Source organism: Pipistrellus kuhlii, unplaced genomic scaffold (genome assembly GCF_014108245.1).
Source record: "Pipistrellus kuhlii isolate mPipKuh1 unplaced genomic scaffold, mPipKuh1.p scaffold_m20_p_9, whole genome shotgun sequence".
Taxonomy (NCBI): Eukaryota; Metazoa; Chordata; class Mammalia; order Chiroptera; family Vespertilionidae; genus Pipistrellus; species Pipistrellus kuhlii.
The window spans coordinates 3,260,087-3,279,736 of NW_023425595.1; the positions used below are offsets into that span (position 1 = coordinate 3,260,087).

The following is a 19,650-nucleotide window of genomic DNA, read 5'->3' on the forward strand; positions in this document are numbered from 1 at the left end:
CTTTAACAGATTGCAGGATGCCCACCCACATTGGGGAAGATCATCTTCTGAATCAGTCTATCAATTCAAATGAAATCCCATCACTGACACATCCAGAAAAAGTATTTTACCAGCTATATGGCAGCCTTCAGCCCAGTCAAGGTGACACATAAAATTAACTATTACAACCTGGTTCTTGGCATTTAATGTCACTCAAGTTCCTGTCCTTTCCTTCCCATATCCACTGCTACCATCCGAGCTCAGACCCTTCCTACCTTAATTTCTGGCCCTTTGGGGCTGCTTATTAATGGTCACTTAACTAATCTGCCTTTTGATAACCTGGTGCCATGAATCATGAATCATTCACTTTGAAGTATTTCCTTGATCGTTCCAGCCTGCTCAAACATACGTGTTAAGTATAAAAAGCCTTTTCTCTTCAAATTTACTTTCTCCAATGTCATCACTATTAACAGTATCCTCCTGGACTCTTCCATTTTTTTGTCGTTGTTTGTTTGTTTGTTTTCAACAAAGCACAGTTTAGCTTTATCAAAATTACTACACTACAAGAGGATATGGTTCCTTAGGGCCATATTCACTCAAAATAACAGAAATTTAAATTCAACTGCCCTGCTGGGGAAGTGTTCTGAAACCTACAACTTGGTATTTTATTTCCATTGTTTCATTCTCCACTGGTTTAATTAGTGCACAATATTGTCTGAAGTAATGTCGTTTTTATTCCAGTTTTGGCCAGAGGAGCACAAAACTTACAATATTTTTAATTCCAATAAAAACGATTCGGTCTAATGGGCCTGGTTCCAGCAACTTTCGAGGTTAGAACACTCGCATCTGAAGCTGCAGAGAAATAAAGCTTTCCCTGGTTGTCTTAGAAAAAGTGCTCCTCCATGGGCTCTCACGGCTGGGTATAAACTCCTGGTGGCGGTTCATGGTATTGTGGTCTCCCAACCCTACCCAAAAGAGCAGACTCCAAGACATGGCTTCAAATTATGTTATTACAGTGCTGGCTTTGGGAGCAAAAAATGCTGTCATAATTCCCAACTTGTTGTAGGTAAGGCCGAGACTGCTCTTCATTCTATGACTGGTCCCAGAACAGTCAGGGACTGGTGGCAGAGCTGCTGGGTCTTGGGTTCCTTCTAACCCAGCTTTCCAATATAGAGAAGACATTAGGATCAGGTGACCAGAGACACACTGGCCTAGGATTGAATTTGGCTCTACCACGTAAAAGCTGTGCCAACAACTTGAGCAATATACTCCTCAACCCTGGTCTCTTACTTTGTTAAGAAGAGTTATAAAAGCCACCTGAAAGGGTTTGTGAGGATAGGTGAGCTGCCTGGCACTAGCAAGTCTTGGAAAATGATATCAGTTCTATCCCTAGTTGTTCGAGATGAGGCTCCTACCTTCACATAAGTAGTTTCTGATAATCTCTCGCAGCAATATTCACCCCCAGAGGAAAAAAAAATTACAAGGAAGGGGTGGGTGCCTGAGGAGAGGATGTGTTGGGAAGGATGCTTATGGTTGACAGGAGCAGGAGCAGCCTCTGTGGTGTCCATGTTGCCAGGACACATGACTAGGACACAAAGCATCCCCCAACTCCTCTCTGACTGGCTCTGCTCCCTGCTTCTCACTCTTCCTCAGCCTCTCAGGCTCTGGCTGGGCTTCTCTTCCCTGGGAAACACAGATGGTCAGCATAGAAAATGCAGTCTGGCTTTGACCTTTTCTCATAGTGGAGTGGACTGGCTAAATCATTCTGCCCCGGGGCAATGAAATGTTCTCTCTCTCTCTCTCTCTCTCTCTCTCTCTCTCTCTCTCTCTCCCTCTCCCTCTCCCTCTCCCTCTCCCTCTCCCTCTCCCTCTCCCTCTCCCTCTCCCTCTCCCTCTCCCTCTCCCTCTCCCTCTCCCTCTCCCTCTCCCTCTCCCTCTCCCTCTCCCTCTCCCTCTCCCTCTCCCTCTCCTTCTCCCTTTCCCTCCCTCCTCCCTCCCTCCCTCCTTTATACAGGCACACACAGGCACACACACACACCCACATACTTTCTGTGTGCCTCACATTCCCTGCCTCCCAATAACCATAAAATAACAGCTACTAATGGAAAAACCAGAGATGACCCATTACTTTTCTTTACCCTAATAAAGGTCTCAAACTCCCTTCCTAATCTGAGAGGCAGCACTAAACAAATTTATGGAGATTTTAGATCTGCTAACTGTTGGAGCCAAAAAGACAAGTATTGTTATTGCTGTGTGGGTGTGTTTGTCATCATAATCAACATTTATTCAGACCCAAGGCAGATGTGTCATTGTGATGTATCACTAGGCCTGGGAATGATGAATCATGCTGCTTGGTTTTGATTTTTACTGGTTCCTTCACAAAGATGCACAAAATACATTCTGTTGAGATCTTACAGCATAGCGCTACTTATTTTATTGGTTGTTAGAGTTTTCTCATTATTATGTAAAAGCAAAGCAAGATGATAATGTTTCAAAAGTCCCTGCGGAAGTGTTGGGGCAGATGCATACAGAATGAGACTTCAGCACAGAACTGCTTTCTTATGTACTTCCTGTCCAGCCTGTGGCAAAAAGCTCAATGAGCCAAAGTTGGAAATGTCTGTCCCAAGATGGACCAATCAGATGCCTTCTCCATGGAATGTAAGAGCTTGAATGGAAGGTGACTGAAGCTGAACACCTTGTACCTGCATCTTTCAATGAAGGTTTGAACCTCCCTGGGATTGCAGAGTTCTGGTGTTTTCCAATGCCCAGTTTTCAGTTCTTCCATTGATGTTGAGGACTACTCCAGTATCCTATAGTTCATTAATTTGGGGGCTTGGTCACATCACTTTTGCTTCTTGACTTAGCCAGTCAGGTCCTGTTGCTTGCCACCAAAGGATCTCAACTAATTCAAGTATAGTGAGTACAAATTTTACAATCACACAAAAGACAGGGTTACTAAAATATCATATTCTTTATTATTCTACTTCTGATCTTATTTTAACTTGAGCCTCTACACACACAACCATTAATGCTTATACAGCATCTTTCCCCCAAATGCTATATGATATCTAAAGTAGAAAAATGTATATGGTAAAAAGTGCCTCCCACACATAGACACCTGCTTGAGGAGTAGTGCTATTGACAGCTCAGTACCTGTCCTCCCAGATATGCTTCCATACAGCTGGGTATGTGGTTATAAATATTGAGTTCCTACGATAAGCCAGAACCTGTATTGGAACTCTGCCTACTCTAGTTTATCTAAACTCCTGTATCATTTAATTCTCACAATACTCCTCTATGAGGCAAAAATAATATCCCATTTTCCAAATGAGAAAAGCAAGGTGGGAGGACTCCCATGGAGTCCAGCTACCCTCCCTGATCCTAACCAGCCATGCAGATCTGTCATCATCCCTACCTGGATGACCAGCCTCTTCTGGTCCAACAGTGATGACTTTTCCCAGGTCTGCGAGTCCCCCAGTCTCTCACTTAGCCCTCTCACTAGTCTGATGACACTTGTCTGCACAGCAGGGAGCCCCCCCCCCCCCCCCAGTTATAAATGACTTACCTGCTGGCCATCATTTTAATGTAAATGGATTTTAAAAAGCAGCAAAGGGATATATTTTCATTTGGAGTTAAGGCATCCATTTTTTATTTGAGTTTGAGTCTGTTGTAGAAGAGACGGCAGAAAAAAAATGGCTTCGAGGTTAATATAGCTAATGATTATGATGGAGGTCCCAGGAGCAGCCGATATTTCACTTGCAGCCACTTCTATCCTGGCTTCACTGCCTGAAGTACTTTTTTTTCCCCCCACAGCCACCTCCATTAACACCCACCGCTTATGATGGAACCATTATGATAATACCTCTGCTGTCGGAAGCCACAATTGGTCTTGACACATTTTCACCCTAAGAGCTCAGCCACCTCACACCAAGTCCTATTTATAATAACCCTTGGCAGGAGCCACCAAAATAAAACCTGGGATGTACTCGCGGGCCACCTTTCATCGGAGGGAATCAGAAAGCTTTACACGCTTAATTAAGCGTCAGCATCTATCTGACGGATGAGCTGTGTGGGGCCTCCAGAAGCTGAGGAAGAGCAGCATTGCTAATTGCACGCTGGGAGGATGAACAAAGAAATCAACAGAGCCAGTGCGAGGCACCTCCTTTAGTGTGCAAGGCTTGCCAGTGAATTTTTTCAGGGTGGGCTAAGAGAGCCCTAAGGGAGCGATGAAGGGGCCATGGAGAGTCTCTGATCGGGCGCTTAATCTAGGCAGTGGACCCGAGATGTGTTTCTTTTATGAACAGAGATTAAGCTAATCCAACACATCCAAGCATTTTATTTTATTTATTTATTTATTTATTTATTTATTTATTTATTTATTTATTTATTTATTTTTAAGGAAGGGAAATTGAGCTCCTGAAAGATCTGGCACACAGTTCCCACTGCTCCACCTGAATGTCCTTCTCCTCGAGTCCATGACCTGCAAACCCCATTTGCACTTCAAGATTCAACATCTGTCCCCTTGGTGAAGCTTTCCTGGACTTTTTTAGAATGTACTGCTCCCTCCTCTGTGCCCCGTCTGGTTTATATTTCTAATTGATAAAATGTACATTAACCACATGTCATGAGCGCTTACTACGTGGTTAATGTACATTTCATTCACACAGTAATGTGATGGAGCAGGTACACTTATCATCTTCATTTTTCAGCTCAGTTAACGGGGCCAGAGAGGTTCGGGGGCTTTTGTAGGATAGCCCAATGAGTGGGAGTCTCCGCCTGGCTACAGACTCGCCACGCTGCCTCCCCAGCAACACCTTTGTGATGGGAGAGGTCTGGTTGTGTTTGTGTTTCTCTATGGTTGGTGAGCTCCGATGTGAGAGGTATATCACTTAGGAATCCGATGGCTGCAAACAACAGACACCCCAATGCAGAGTGGGTTAAACCACAGCGGAAGTCCAGAGGAACGGCAGCTCCGGAGTTCATTAATTCGGGGACTTGGTCACATCACAAGGACCCAGGCTCCTTCCATCTTTCTTCTCTGCCACCCTCAGTGTGTGCACAGAGCTCCCTTTGCACGCTTGCAATAACTTCCCGAGTTCCATCTTTACCTGTGACTTTTGGTCACAGCACAGACATCTTCTCCCAGAAACCTCACTGTGGATGTTCCTTCGGGACTCACTGGCCAGAAAGGCACCACATGCCTATGGTTTGGCCTAAACCAAACACTGGCGAGGCAACTGAAAGCACCATGACTGGTTTAGCCCAGTAGTTGGCAAACCCATTAGTCAACAGAGCCAAATATCAACAGTACAATGATTGAAATTTCTTTTGAGAGCCAAAATTTTTTAAACTTAAACTTCTTCTAATGCCACTTCTTCAAAACAGACTCGCCCAGGACATGGTATTTTGTGGAAGAGCCACACTCAAGGGGCCAACGAGCCACATGTGGCTCACGAGCCGCAATTTGCAGACCATGGGTTTAGCCCAATCAGGATTCAGCCTCCCCTCTAGCACTAGGCACCAGGGAGAGGTGTGGACACCTGCCAAGGAGAAAGGAAGGTGAGAAGACAGCTGACACTCACTGATGCTGGCTTAGGACAAGAGCAAATCTGATGCCCCAATACGTATTGCCCAGTTTTTTGGCCTTTAGCAATAAAGGGCAGATGCACTAAATCATAGTACAGAAAGGAACTCATGTCCCCAAACGCCCAGTCCAGAATTCTTACCGTCATCCCCTATAACACGTGTGATGACACGTGACTCAGATATGTGTCCGCGACTGCTCTAAAATTTACTAAATTAATTCACCAGTGCTCTAACCTTTAGATTCTGGTCTCCAACATATTCTAATCTCCAGGCTGCAGGAGCCTTTTCCAAAAGCAGGTCAAAAGGAGAGCGACGTGGAATAAAGAGAAGCATAAAAATGTTAGTCACGTCATAAATGAAGGGTCCGTGTCAACCTTGACATTCTTTCCAGGACAGTGTTTAAAGTGGGACTTACTCAGGCAGACGGGTTAACTGCAAAGACTATTCACCTCCTGACCTCCTTCCATGTAGCCAGCAGGATTTACCTGGAACCAGGTGTGCCCACACCAGCCTCGGATAGCCAGGTATGTGAGGATAAGATCATTTAAGCAATTCCTAGGAGACCCAGATCTATCTCGTCCTCAATAGAGAAATACCAAGGAAAATTAAAATTATCTCCAAGCAGGAAAATAATGTGCCCTAACAAGGAGGAAGAATGAAGAAGAGGGAGATACAAATAATGAAATGGATTCAGAGAGGTTAGGAAGCTACCCAGGGTCACACAGCTAGGGATGGCTGAAGCAGGAATCGTACCCAGTTTCAAGGAATACTGTAGTCCTCTCTTTGACATGGTCTTTCTCTCTCTTCCTTCTTGTAGAAGCATCTAGAAGGGTGTGTTCAGAAGCCCCTATCTTTGGGAGATCCTATAACTCAGAAGACCCGGAAAAGGCTGGGATTGCAGGAGGCAGAGTAGTGAGAGGAAGCCAGCACCTCGAGGCTGGCTGGGAGGCTCTTTAGGCTTCAAGAAGAGCTGCATAGGGTCCCGCTGGCCCTGCTCCCTGGGGAAGGAAAATAGCAAACTTTTCAGGGAATATGCCCATTTGGGGCATGAAGAGGGTGCACTGGGTAGGAACACCACTTGATTAGATTCCTCAAGACCCCAGTGATGCTTGCTGGAGGACGGCAACAGGAAAAGGAAGAGGCCCCCATCTGGACAATGAAACAGAGACATGGGAAGAAAAGGGAGTAACAAAATGATAATAGTAAACTCTTAGTCTTTTAAGCACTTGATAGGGACTAATTTAATCATTACAATAAGCTATAGGATCTGTTACTATTAATCACTGTGAATGATCAGATGTTATAGAATTGTTACAATTACTATTTGTAATACCAATAATATTATTATCACTGCAGATTACAGACGAGTACACTGAGGCTTAGAGAGGGCAAGTAACTCACTCACTCAAGGTCACACAACTGGTTAGTTTTAAGCCCAATCTGACTTCAGAGTTCATGCTCTTAACCATGTCACTTAGTACTAAGCAAACCCCAGAGAACATTTCCAAGCAAAATTTAATCTGAGTTGAGTCCACTTTGATTTAATGCAATAATTTTCACCTTTGACATTTTCCTTTCCGTTCACAATTTGCAGCACATTTTGCCTCCATCCTTCTGAATCTCAGCCCTACCATGCACTTGGCTTCAGGTCCATTACTAGCTAAGCCTCAGTTTTCCCACCTGTAAAGTGGGGACAATGGTACCTGTGAGGAGGAGGGCTGAAGCCTTAGGCCAAGCCCAACCTAAGCACTCAATACAGTGTTTGCAGCTAATGTTGTGGTGATGATCGATACCTCACTAGAACTCCATAACAACAGCATGAGGTAAGGAAGCTTTTCTATCCTCATTTCTCAGACACGGAAACTAGCACTCACAGAAGGGAAATAACTAGCCAGAGAGTGGAAACACCAGTCTCGGAAAATGTTCCAACTCCAAGCTGCTGCCCTGCTCCCAACCCTCCACTCCACCTCCTCTCTCTTCCCCAGGAGGCACTGTTATAGGAAGCAGGTCATTCTTCAAACAGGACTGTGGGATTTTGAGACCATTGGAAGCAGAAGCTCAAAGAGAAACTCGGAGGAATTATATTAAGAAAGTTTACAAGGTGGAAATGGGTACCGATGTCATGACAGATGAGCAGCATGCCCCAGCAACTGCCGAGGGGGAGACGGGACCAAGGTCACACAGTGATGAGCTGTGCGGTCCCCAGGAGCCACAGTGGCTTGGCCATGGGTATGTGGTGGGGTGTCCCCGGGCTGGGAAGTGAAGGAAAACAAAAGTGTTTTCCTCCATCTCTGTCTAAAGCAGTGGTTTTCAATCTTTTTCATCTCAGGGCACACATAAACTAATTACTAAAATTCTGCAGCACACCAAAAAATATATATATATTGTATGTTTTGCTGATCTGACAGAAATATAGGTATAATTTTGATTCATTCACATAGGACAGCTATTGTTGTGTTGGCTGTGGAAATCTAATGAAAAAGAGGTCAGTGCCCCTGGTATTGCATGGTTGTTTTTGTGTTTGTTTTTTCCTCCAGATCAATGCTTTTGTTTAGTGCAGGATTTATCAGAGCCTTTATTATAAAAACTAGGGGTCCCATGCATGAAAATTCATGCACTGGAGGGAGGCGTCCCTCAGCCTGGCCTGCCCCTCTCACAGTCCAGGAGCCCTCAGGGGCAGGAGGCAACCTGGCGATCAGGGAATGCAACGCTCCCATCACACCTCTGCTGCTGCCACTGCCGGCAGCACAAGCTGCAGTTGGCCCTGGTTACCTGAGCCTCAGGCGGCCCTGGGTGGCTGGGCAGCTGCTACCCAAGGCTTGCCTGCACCTTGGGCCAACCCTGGGCAGCTGGGGGCTAAAGGGCTTGAGGGACTCCGGAGGTAGGCGGGCCCGGCCTTGCTGTGCACCTGCCACCCTGGCAGGTCTCAGGGATCTGGGTGCCACCATCTTGTGGCTATGGGCACTGCCATCTTTGAGGGCATGGCAGTCAATTAGCATATTCCCTCCTTATTGGCTATGGGAGCCATCTTTGAGAATGAGGCAGTCAATTAGCATATTCCCTTAGTATTCACTGTAGGTGCTGCCATCTTTTGTGACAGTGTGAGGATCAATTAGCATATTCCATCTCTATTAGATAGGATGTACACTCTGAATTTTCATTGGAGCAGGATTACACATGAGCATTAAAAAAAAATTTTAAATTCTTGAGGTGCTGAGAATCACTGATCTAAAATAATCAAATGCCACCTTAAAACTACATTTCTCATTGGGTTTGTTTTTGATTTTGACTTGTTACTCTGTTTTTCTGTATTTCTGCATGTTAACGAACTTGACCAAGTTCCTATTAGGGTATCCTGTTCTGATACACCGTGCATTCAGGCCTGGCAAAGATTCTCTGATCGTCAACCTGTCATTTGAGCTGTGAGATCTTAGCTGACTTCTTTAAGACTCAGTTTCTTCATCAGCACCAATCATATGATTAGAAGATTCTGGTAGATGGGATATCCAGGTTTGAGACCAGTCTTCTCAGACTGAAAAACATATACTTCCTCCTACGTTAAGGGGAGTCTTTATTGATATGTTTTTTCCTCTTAAAATAAATGGAAGTTATTTTGTATCCTTTTGTAGTAAGATTTTTTTAAAAAAGATTTAATGAATACCACACTTGCAGAGCTTCATCTCATTAACATTCCAATTCCTTATTTAGCAAATTGTTAATGAATCCCACTAAGAGCCAGGCATTGTGTCAGGAAGCCATAAAACAACAGAAAAGACAGACTCCTCATGGGGTTTACATGGAACTATCCCTTCGGTTATGTACAGCTTTTGTTAACAGCTAAAAAGACAGAGACACCAACTACTGTGAAGTCCCCCACAGAACCTAGCACCTGCTGTGAGCCATAGTAGCCACACAATAGTCTCAGAATTTAACTTAAACAATGAAATGTTCCTTTAAAATGTGTGCGCTTTTCTCTAATTAGATGATATTCTACTTCTGCCCACAAGGTGGAGATCTTGCTTACAGTTTACCCAAGCTGAAAGCAAAGAATTCAAAAAAAAGGAAAAAAGCAAGCAAGCAAGCAAGAAAAAAATTCTCAGCGGAAGCTAATCAGAGTCAAAAAATTAAAATTGAACATATTGAGCCTCTCTCCGGTGTAATATACCATGTTAGGTGTTGAGAAAAATAGAAAGTTGATAAGACATAGTCCCTGCCCTCTAGGGAAAGTTAGGGGTAAGGAGCTGCACAGAGCAGGAAGACGGGACCCATATGGGAGCAGCAGCAATCTCATCATCATCAGATAAGATCTATGAAAAGGGAATGATATAGCCACAATGTGGTGAAGAACAGATGCAGCAAAGATCAATATGGAAACACCTGGGAGTCCAGCGGGTCACAGCTGGAAGGCCCTCGGTGTGGTCGGATGCCTCTGCTCAGCCACAAAATGAGGGTGTGTTCCCAGAGCATTATTCATTCTTTGGTGAATAAAGTACACGCAGTGTCCGCTGATGACCCGCGTGGGCAGTTGATGGGGATAAAAAGAGAGAAAAGAAATACAGGTAAGGAAACAAATTTAAAACTGCTTTCAGGAAGTGGGTTCTATCCCCATCAGCAAGCATGAGCCTTACCTGGGAATTGGGGTTTGGCTCTGGGACACAGGCTGGCACAGAGAGGGAAGGAATGACCCCCATTCTTACCTAAGGCTTTTCCTGGTAGATTGAGCTCAAAGGTGTCCGGAAGACAATGTGATCTGTTGTCTCCTTATTTGTTTTCTTAGTCTTTGCACCTCCATTCCCTCCTCCAACCATCCGTCCCCCCACCCCCCTTAAACCGTTATACGATTAAGTAAAATGCAATATGGGGATTTTCTTTGTTGAACTGAAAAATCACATTTTGGGAATAAAGTGATTGGCTAAATGAGAGAGGAGGGGGGGAGAGAGATAACAACTTGATACAAATATGGAACTTGTTTAATGGAGGGAAAATCAAGCTCGTGCTGCCAGGAGACCCCAGCTAGAATTTCAGTTTCTCCACTTGCTAACTGTGAGATCTTGAGCAAACACCATCCCTGCTTTGTGCCTATTTTCTCACAGAATAGTATCATTTCCTTGGAGAAATCGTCCTGGACACACACACTCCCACCTCCCGCCCTAGGTCTAATCCTGGGCCATCATGCTCTCATAGCAACTTGAACGCCCCCACCTAGAATGTAATATAAGCTTCATGAGCTCAGGGATCCCGATCTGTGGATTTCACGGAGACCAGAACCCAGGGCAGACTCTGTGGCATAGATGGGGGAATGAATGGAGCTGACCTAAATGCTCCATGGGCACACACACAAAAAAAGGCAGAGCGACCCACCTCACAGCACAGTGGCCGGTGGAGATGAGCGCGCTCGGGGAGAGTGGCCGTGGGTCCCAAGCTGTTGGCTATAAATACTTCTCCCACCCTCTGGAGTCACATCCTCCCAGGCTCGGAGAAATTCCCAGAGGTTTACATAAGGCTGAGTGAATCACACCCTCTGTAATGGAGAAAGCAAGGGGACCCGCCCTGATCCTAGTTCGAAGTCTGGAGGAGGACAGGCCCTGCCGGAGCCAGGACACCCCGCGACCACTCCAAACCCCCCCCCCCCCCCGCAAGGGCGGGGGCGCGTCCCTCCCACCCGGCCGGACTCCAGCTCAGCGCCGCCCCCTCCTCCGCCCCGCCCCCCGCGCGGGCCCCGCCGGCCCGGCTTCCTCCCCGCCCCTCGGTCCCCAACCCAGTGCGGGGCTGCCTCTCGGCAGAAGCCATCGCCGCTTTAAGGGGAGCGGAGGGGAAGGGGGCGGGGGAGTGGGGGGCGGGAGCGGCGGCGGCGGAGGGGGAGGGGGATCCCCCGCGCCCACGTGGTCCGGACGCCTGTGAATCGCGCCCGCCGGAGGGTCTCACAGCGAAATACAAAAGCAGCTGGGAAGCGGCGGCGCGGCCAGTTCCCAGCGCCGGAGAGGCTCCGCTCCGCTCCGCACCGCCCCGCGGCCGCGATGGGGCTGCAGCGCCCGCAGCCCGGGAGCCGAGCCGCCGCCGGGCCCGCCTCGCCCTCGCCGCCGGGACCCGGGCGCCCGGGCTGGTCGTCCTGAAGCGGCGGCGGGAAGCAGCATGGGCAGGAGGATGCGGGGCGCCGCCGCCTCCGCGGGGCTCTGGCTGCTGGCGCTGGGCTCGCTGCTGGCGCTGTGGGGCCGGCTCCTGGCGCCGCCCGAAGACCGGACCCCGCGGCGCTCGGAGTCCGCGCCCCGCTCCCCGCAGCGGGACCCCCGGGGCGCCTCCCTGAAAACTTTCCGGACGCTGCTCACCTTGGCGGCCGGCGCGGACGGTCCCGCTGCCCGGCGGCGGCCCCCGGGGGCGGAGCGCAGGCGGCGGGTGCCCGACGGGGTGCCCCGGCCGGAGGGGGAGCAGCTCGCTGCGGTGCACGGGGGCGTCTTCTGGAGCCGCGGCCTGGAGGAGCAGGTGCCCCGCGGCTTCTCGGAGGCGCAGGCGGCGGCGTGGCTGCAGGCGGCGCGGGGCGCCCGGGTGGTGGCCCTGGAGCGCGGCGGGTGCGGGCGCAGCTCCAACCGCCTGGCGCGCTTCGCCGACGGCACCCGCGCCTGCGTGCGCTACGGCATCAACCCCGAGCAGATCCAGGGCGAGGCCCTGTCCTACTACCTGGCGTGCCTGCTGGGCCTCCGGCGCCACGTGCCGCCGCTGGCACTGGCCCGGGTGGAGGCCCGGGGCGCGCAGTGGGCGCGGGTGCAGGAGGAGCTCCGGGCGGCGCACTGGGCGGAGGGCAGCGTGGTGAGCCTGACGCGCTGGCTGCCCAACCTCACGGACGTGGTGGTGCCCGCGCCCTGGCGCTCCGAGGACGGCCAGCTGCGGCCCCTGCGCGCCGCCGGGGGCGAGCTGGCCAACCGCAGCCGGGAGGAGCTGGTGGACCTGGTGCAGTGGACCGACCTGATCCTCTTTGACTACCTGACGGCCAACTTCGACCGGCTGGTCAGCAACCTCTTCAGCCTGCAGTGGGACCCGCGCGTCATGCAGCGCGCCACCAGCAACCTGCACCGCGGCCCCGGCGGGGCGCTGGTCTTCCTGGACAACGAGGCGGGCCTGGTGCACGGCTACCGGGTGGCGGGCATGTGGGACAAGTACAACGAGCCGCTGCTGCAGTCGGTGTGCGTGTTCCGGGAGCGGACAGCCAGGCGCGTCCTGGAGCTGCACCGGGGCCGGGACGCGGCCGCCCGGCTGCTGCGCCTCTACCGGCACCACGAGCCTCGCTTCCCGGAGCTGGCGGAGCTCGCCCAGCCCCACGCTCAGCTGCTACAGCGCCGCCTGGACTTCCTTGCCAAGCACATTTTGCACTGTAAGGCCAAGTACGGCCGCAGACCTGGGACTTAGCATCAATCACCCCGAGGAAGAGAGAGAGGAGAGAGAAACCCTCTGGCTGGGGGAATGGATGCTGGGGGAAGGGCTTGTCGCCTCTGCCACCGCCTGGGACCTGTCAGCCAACGCCCTGCCAGTGGCTGGAGCAAGAAGGCTGCTAAAAAACTTCATTTTCACCCACCTGCCCCTTTCTCTCAGTTTCAAGCTGTTTCCTTGCAAAGTTCTGGGAGAGCTCGCCCGGATGAGACGTGTGACAGCCCCTCCACCCAGCCTGTGAAAGAATGCTCCCCTGGGGGCAGCGGGGAGTTGGGATCGAAGAAGCTGGCTGCTGAGTTTGGCCCTCCTGGTGGCTGTCTCTGTGGGAGATGCATCCTCTTCCTCGACCTTCTCCTCCTCCCCTTTTCCCAAAAAGGGAAACTTCTGTTTGAGCCTTGGGGCTAATTCTTTCTGCAGTTTCCTACCAAACACAGCGCGCTGGCGGCCAGAGGCGGCTGTGACACTGGCTGGTGGAGCCCCCTCCCTGTGTTCTCCCTTTGTTCCAGCTGGTGATGGTGAGATCACTGTTAAGAGCTGGGGAATGGATCCGGATAAGACAAAGAGATCAGGACCTCCACCCAGGACCTGGGGAGTCCTGCAGACTCTGTGCATCTGACTTGTTCTTGACTGCTTTTCGTTTTTGGCCGGAAGGCTGCAGATGTGGGACTGGCTGTCTGTGTGCACTGAGTCACAGAATTCATTTCGCCCCCTTCCTCCCCGCCCCAATCGACCAAAATTTTGACAATGATGATGTTCACCAGAAGAAGAAAAATCAGTTTCTTGCACTTTACTTTGTTTTTATTTTAATTTTGTATTGAGGGGGGGAAAAAACCTTTTTTTATTTGACAAGATTTGCCTACTATGTATATAGGTGATAAAGTGTGGTGTAAATATACTAAACAAACTTATATTTCAATAAAAGGGAGTTTAAAATTTAGAATGGAATCCCTGATGGTTTTAACGGTTGGAGGTAGCTGATGCCCTGTCTGGTTTTAGAATGAGTTTTAGGGTTTCTCCTTTAAGGAAGTGCTTTTAAAACCCCAGTTGTGACTATGACACTTATAGAATTGAACAAGGACAAGGACAGATTCTCTGTTCTCACTCAGATGAACCCTAGTGCTGGAAATTTCAGGTTTCAGCAGAGCCTGTGGGGGAAGATGGAGAGAGAGAGGAAAAGTATTCTATTTCCTGGCAAATAAAACTTTGATATAAAGGGATTTCACTGTAATATATTACTATATTAATCATGTGGCAACTATGATAGAACCAGATGTGCATGCTACAATATGACAAATCCCCCCTTTATAAACTTAACTACAGGGGTCACATGTTGCACATTGTTTTCAGCATCGTAATTACTGTGTATCCCAACGTGTACCCATAATAAGCTGAACACATTGCGAACAGGTAGAGAAAGTCATAAATTAATTCTCCTCTTTAATCTCCTGGCATAAATTCCACTGCGTCCAGATCATAATCTCCAACATCTGGACTCCGCATCCAGCTCTGTGAAGAGAGTGTGCTGTTTATTTTTCTAGGTAGTAATAGCACGGTCCCCTTGGAGCAGCTATGGTGAGACCATGAAAAAAAGTGTGCAGTGCCTTGTGTTTGACATTTGGGCTAGGCTTCTTGGGGACTTGAAATTTAGAAAATCGTTTTTGGATTGGCTTAAACTTCTTTTGACCCCTGGAGGAGGGGAAAGGTGGCTCTTTGTGTTACAGCCCATTGGTGGTTTATCTTGGCATTTTATTGGATATCTGGGTCCATGCGATCTTGCCTCTGATCTTTTTTTATGTAAAGACCTTTAACTCAAAAGTAAACCTTTGTTTACTGTGAAATGTTTTCTTTGACTAGTATTTATAAACCTGGAGTTTTATAGACTCCTAAAGATATTAAATCTCTGTGGGTTCCCTCCTCACTCTGCGTGGCAACACAGCGTGTAACTTAACCACAATTTAATGCCACCTTATGTTTCTGTGCCTTATGCTAAGCCAAATCTTATCTCAACCGAAAAAAAAAAAAATAGAATCCATAAACTTTGTAGTGATAGCCAATTTTTTCCCACCATATAGCCACCATGTACTGATAATGACAAATATATCTTTTTTCAATACAACATTAGAGACCTTCGATAATTACCTTTCAAAAAGAAACATTTTCCATTTCTGATAACCAATGAATAACTCTCCGAGATTTGCTGCCTGAGTCCACGAAGGCTGCTCCAAGGAAGGATAACTATTGAGCAACCTGCATTTTTACCATGCATGGTCATCGAGGGAAACAATGACCAGAGATAACTCCGAAGTTTCACAGATTGTGCAGGAAATACACCCAGACTCCCCAGCTCATTTCTGCGCTGGTGAGTTCTGGGCCAACAGCATTCACATTCCTCCTCAGCTTCAGCTCCAAGCCCAGACTTGACCGTGGGTGACCCAGAACAAGAAACTGAGCATAATTTAAATGACTTCTTAGATTCTGCAGTGAACCGTATTTGCCCGTTGGAGAGTAAGTTTAATTACAAGGTGGGGTTGTTAAGGGAACCAAGACTTAATTACAGAGAACAGGTTTTAACTTGCTTGTTCTTTGTGGAGAATCGGCAGGCTGTGGGACAGAAAGATCAATTAGAGTTTTGCCATGGTCAGTGGATGCTGCTAGGGCCAAATCATTTTGCAGGTGAAGTCGGGGGGAAATAAAGCTTCCAGACTGCAGCATGATGTGGAAATAGTAATGGGTTCTGCAGAGACTATATTCTGAATTCTGCCCCTCACCTATTTACTTTCAGCAAAGTCATTTAACCTAGTTTCCTCGTCTACGAAATGGAGATTCGATCAGAGTAGGGTGGAATTTAAATGCTAACATATAAAACATAAGGGCACCTCATAAGTATTTAAAAAGAACAAAACAACTCACTTCTTAATTCTCTTTAATAAAACTCTTGCCCTTCTTACACTTCAGTACACTTTGATGAATAATTCTCATCATCAAAACCAAATCTAGCAGTTTTTAAAGTCAGGTTCGGTTTTTGAAATGTGACAATAAATTAATTCAACACATTGAGGCCCCTTCCCCCATCTAGCACTATGGAAAGCCCTAGATCACAAGGCCAAGGGCACGGGTTTGGCCTCGACATGGGCTTGGGTGGGTCTGTTTCAGGATCTAAAGCAGATTCTGCACCAGGGAGTTAAATGACAAATATATGCGGCGGTTTTATTAAAAGTAGATAACTCCTTGCAAATTCATCACCACTTCTGGAAAGCATCAAAAGGTGATGAATCTTTGCAAGAAGAACAATCCTCCCAATTCCTTCTGCCAAGAGAAAGTAGGCAGTTGACCTTTTCTCCGTGGATTTGACTGTTGGATTAATTCACATTGTCAGTGACATAGTTCTAAACTCTATTAAGATACTTGCCCTCCTGAATCAGGAAGCAAAACAAATTATTCTAGCACATCTCAACACTTCTCAACCTTCTGCCCGCTACGGTGGCTAGCAGCGCTCTGAGGCTGAGAGGTTGATTATATGGATTAAACAAGTAAATATTTGTGATATCCTCAGAACAGGGCCTGGCACATAGTATATGCAATGGATGTGCTTGTTTATTTTATTTTAAAAATATATATATTTTATTGATTTTTTACAGAGAGGAAGGGAGAGGGATAGAGAGCTATAAACATCGATCACCTGCCTCCTACACACCCCTGGGTGCCCACAACCAATGTACATGCCCTTGACCAGAATCAAACCTGGGACCCTTCAGCCCACAGACCAACGCTCTATCCCCTGAGTAAAACCGGTTTCAATATAAGTGCTTTTTTATTGGCGGGGCAGACACTTTCCTCCTCTAAGTCAAAACCAGAGGCACTTATAAAGGAACCTTTTTCATAATTCTGCCATATCTCTGCAGTCACAGAAGACTCTACCTACTTCGATTTTGGCCCAGGAAGATACATACCTGAGTCTGGCAGGAATTACCTAAAGCCCAACTATCAGCTGGTTGCCTCCTTCCTGAGAATACCCTCAATATGCGTCATCACATGCACCCCCTCTTTTTCACAGAGAGGCTGTGATTCTATTTTGTATCTCATCAGCTTCTCACGAATCTCATCAGTGGTGGAATTTGCGTTTTCTGAGCTACTCAATAGTCCAGGAAGATCCGAACCTGGGCACTCATTACTTGTCTCTCCACACATCTGTCCCATCCCACAGAACCTCTATCCCATGTGGTATAAGGTCTGAAAGGGCAGTAGAGGAGGGAACGGAGTCCACTTGCATTGCTCCAGAAGGGAATAGAAAGCTGCCAAGGTGTTCTGGAAACCACAAGGCACAGTTGACACCCAACTGCAAGCGTACACTGATCATTAGAGGATAGTCAAGAGACCCGGGCCACGCCTGACTCATGTGTGACTTGGCAAAGTCATTTCCCCTCTCTGGCTCCCAGTGTCTTACCTGGAATGGGAGGTGTTTGATTTGACTGGTAACTTTCCAGTTTCTTGTTTGTTGGTTTTTCTACCAGAACTCACAATAAGTCAAAGACTTTACATTGTGACCCAGCACGGACACACACACACACACACACACACACACACAGTCTCATAGGGCTGAAATCAAAGTTTCACACGGCAGCATATGCAACACACTTTCCATATTCAATCCCATTTTTATTCTCTTCCTTCTCTTCCTCTACTTCCCATTGCCAGGTGTGACCCTCTGATCTGATCTCAAGTCATCAGTGCTGCTCAGTCTACACTGCGCAAAACACGAGCCATCGCTTTCTGTCTGACCTGACCACGTGTGAGCAAGTAGTGCTGTTGTGGGCCTTGGGAGGGGAAACCATTCTTTGAATCTCTGCCTCAAGGTGGCCCAAGGACAATTCAAGAGGACAGTTCCTTTTCTGTGCACTCATAAAGATCAGAGGTAACAATCATAATTTTTTTATGTGATTGTTTTACCAATGTCTCTATGTCCTGCTGTGGGAGAAACTACATTAATAAACTATGTCTCAATGCTGCCTCTCCGGAATTTTTTTCTCTGCAGGACTCCGCCAAATATAGTTAAAGGAATGCTCGTTGTATTTATCTTTTCAACTTTCTTTCCATTTTGGATATGTCTTCTTGACACTTTTGAGATTTTTCTCCTAAATGGTACCTTTATTTTTTTAAGGAGAATAGAGAAATAACTATTCATCAAGTAACAATACCGGAAAAAAAAAAAAAAAAAAAACACAAAAAAACTTTTCCCCCCATTCCTTTGGCGCCATATGGTATCTTTTATAGCTTTAACAGTTATTTTACACCATATCCAGAAAAATTAAATAGCTTGTGTATAGAACTGGCGTTTTCCCAGGATCAGCTCACAGGTTTTACTTTGCTGAGAAATTGCCGGTTAATAATAGAGAGGTGTCACTTTAAATTTGATGGTCCTGCTGAAACCGGTTTGGCTCAGTGGATAGAGCGTCGGTCTGTGGACTGAAAGGTCCCGGGTTCGATTCCAGTCAAGGGAATGTACCTTGGTTGCGGGCACATCCCAGTGGGGTTGTGCAGGAGGCAGCTGGTCGATGTTTCTCTCCCATCGATATTTCTAACTCTCTATTCCTCTCCCTTCCTCTCTATGAAAAATCAATAAAATATATTTTAAAAAAATAAAAAAATAAATTTGATGGTCCTGCATCATGCATTTGTTTCTGCTTATTTATACCTTCCCCTCAAAGTATATATTTTTTAATGCTCTTTAAAGTCTTTGTTCCCACCTGGCTGGTGTTGCTCAGTGGTTGAGCATTGTCCTATAAACCAGGAGGTCAGGGTTCAATTCCCGGTCAGGGCACATGCCCGGGTTGTGGGCTGGATTCCTCATGTGGAGCATGCAGGAAGCAGTTGATCATTGATTCTCTCTCATCATTGATGTTCCTATCTCTCTCTCCCTCTCCCTTCCTCTCTGAAGTCAATAAATATATATATATATATATATATATATATATATATATATATATATATATTTTAAAAAGTCTTTGTCCTCATCCTACAATTGGCCTGGAGAAGCAAGGTGAGTGGGAATGATCACATACATGATCTTTTTCTCTCTCTTTTTTAAATTATGATAAAAAACACATAATAAAATTTGGAATTTTAATCATTTTAAGTGTACAATTCAGTGATATTGTACTATGAACATTGTGCAGCCATGCCACTATTTCTAAAACATTTTCATTACCCCAAACAAAAATAGTCAGCGTTAAGCAATAACTCCCCATTCCTCCCTTCTTCCAGCCTCTGGTAACTTCTCATCTACTTTCTGTCTGTATTAATTTGCCTATTCTACATACCATATTTTCCGGCGTATAAGACGACCACTGTGTTCTAGTAAAAAGCCTGCTCAGATTGGCCAGAGTCAGAGAGGCGGTCTATTAAAAAAAGAACTGGTGTTGCCTCGGAAGTGGAGGGTAGTCTTATACAGCGAATATAGGCCTAAACCTATGTTTTAACTGTAAAATTAGGGGGGTCGTCTTATACGCCGGAAAATACGGTACTTCATGTAACTGGAACCATATTTGTCCTTTTGTGCCTGGATTTTTTTCAGTTACCTAGCCATGACCTTGGTCTTGAAGGCAACATGGCAGAACGTGACCAGTATCATTTGGGAACTGGCAGAAATGGATTTGAGCCTGACAT

The 19,650-nt window shown here is 47.0% G+C and overlaps 2 protein-coding genes across 4 annotated transcripts in view; one reads left to right on the plus strand and one right to left on the minus strand.

The window, feature by feature from the left end:
* Nucleotides 1-12,028, minus strand: part of PAMR1 (peptidase domain containing associated with muscle regeneration 1) — a 131,040-nt gene extending 119,012 nt beyond the window's left edge. For all 3 annotated transcript variants that reach the window (XM_036428425.2, XM_036428424.2, XM_036428422.2), the window contains exon 1: nucleotides 11,892-12,028. The gene's annotated coding sequence lies outside the window, so the exon portion shown is untranslated. The remainder of the gene's footprint in view (nucleotides 1-11,891) is intronic.
* Nucleotides 11,408-13,924, plus strand: FJX1 (four-jointed box kinase 1). Its single transcript, XM_036428470.2, has one exon. The coding sequence runs from the start codon at nucleotides 11,698-11,700 to the stop codon at nucleotides 12,964-12,966; it is 1,269 nt and encodes a 422-aa protein (XP_036284363.1). The 5' UTR covers nucleotides 11,408-11,697; the 3' UTR covers nucleotides 12,967-13,924.
* The last annotated feature ends 5,726 nt before the right edge of the window (nucleotides 13,925-19,650 follow it).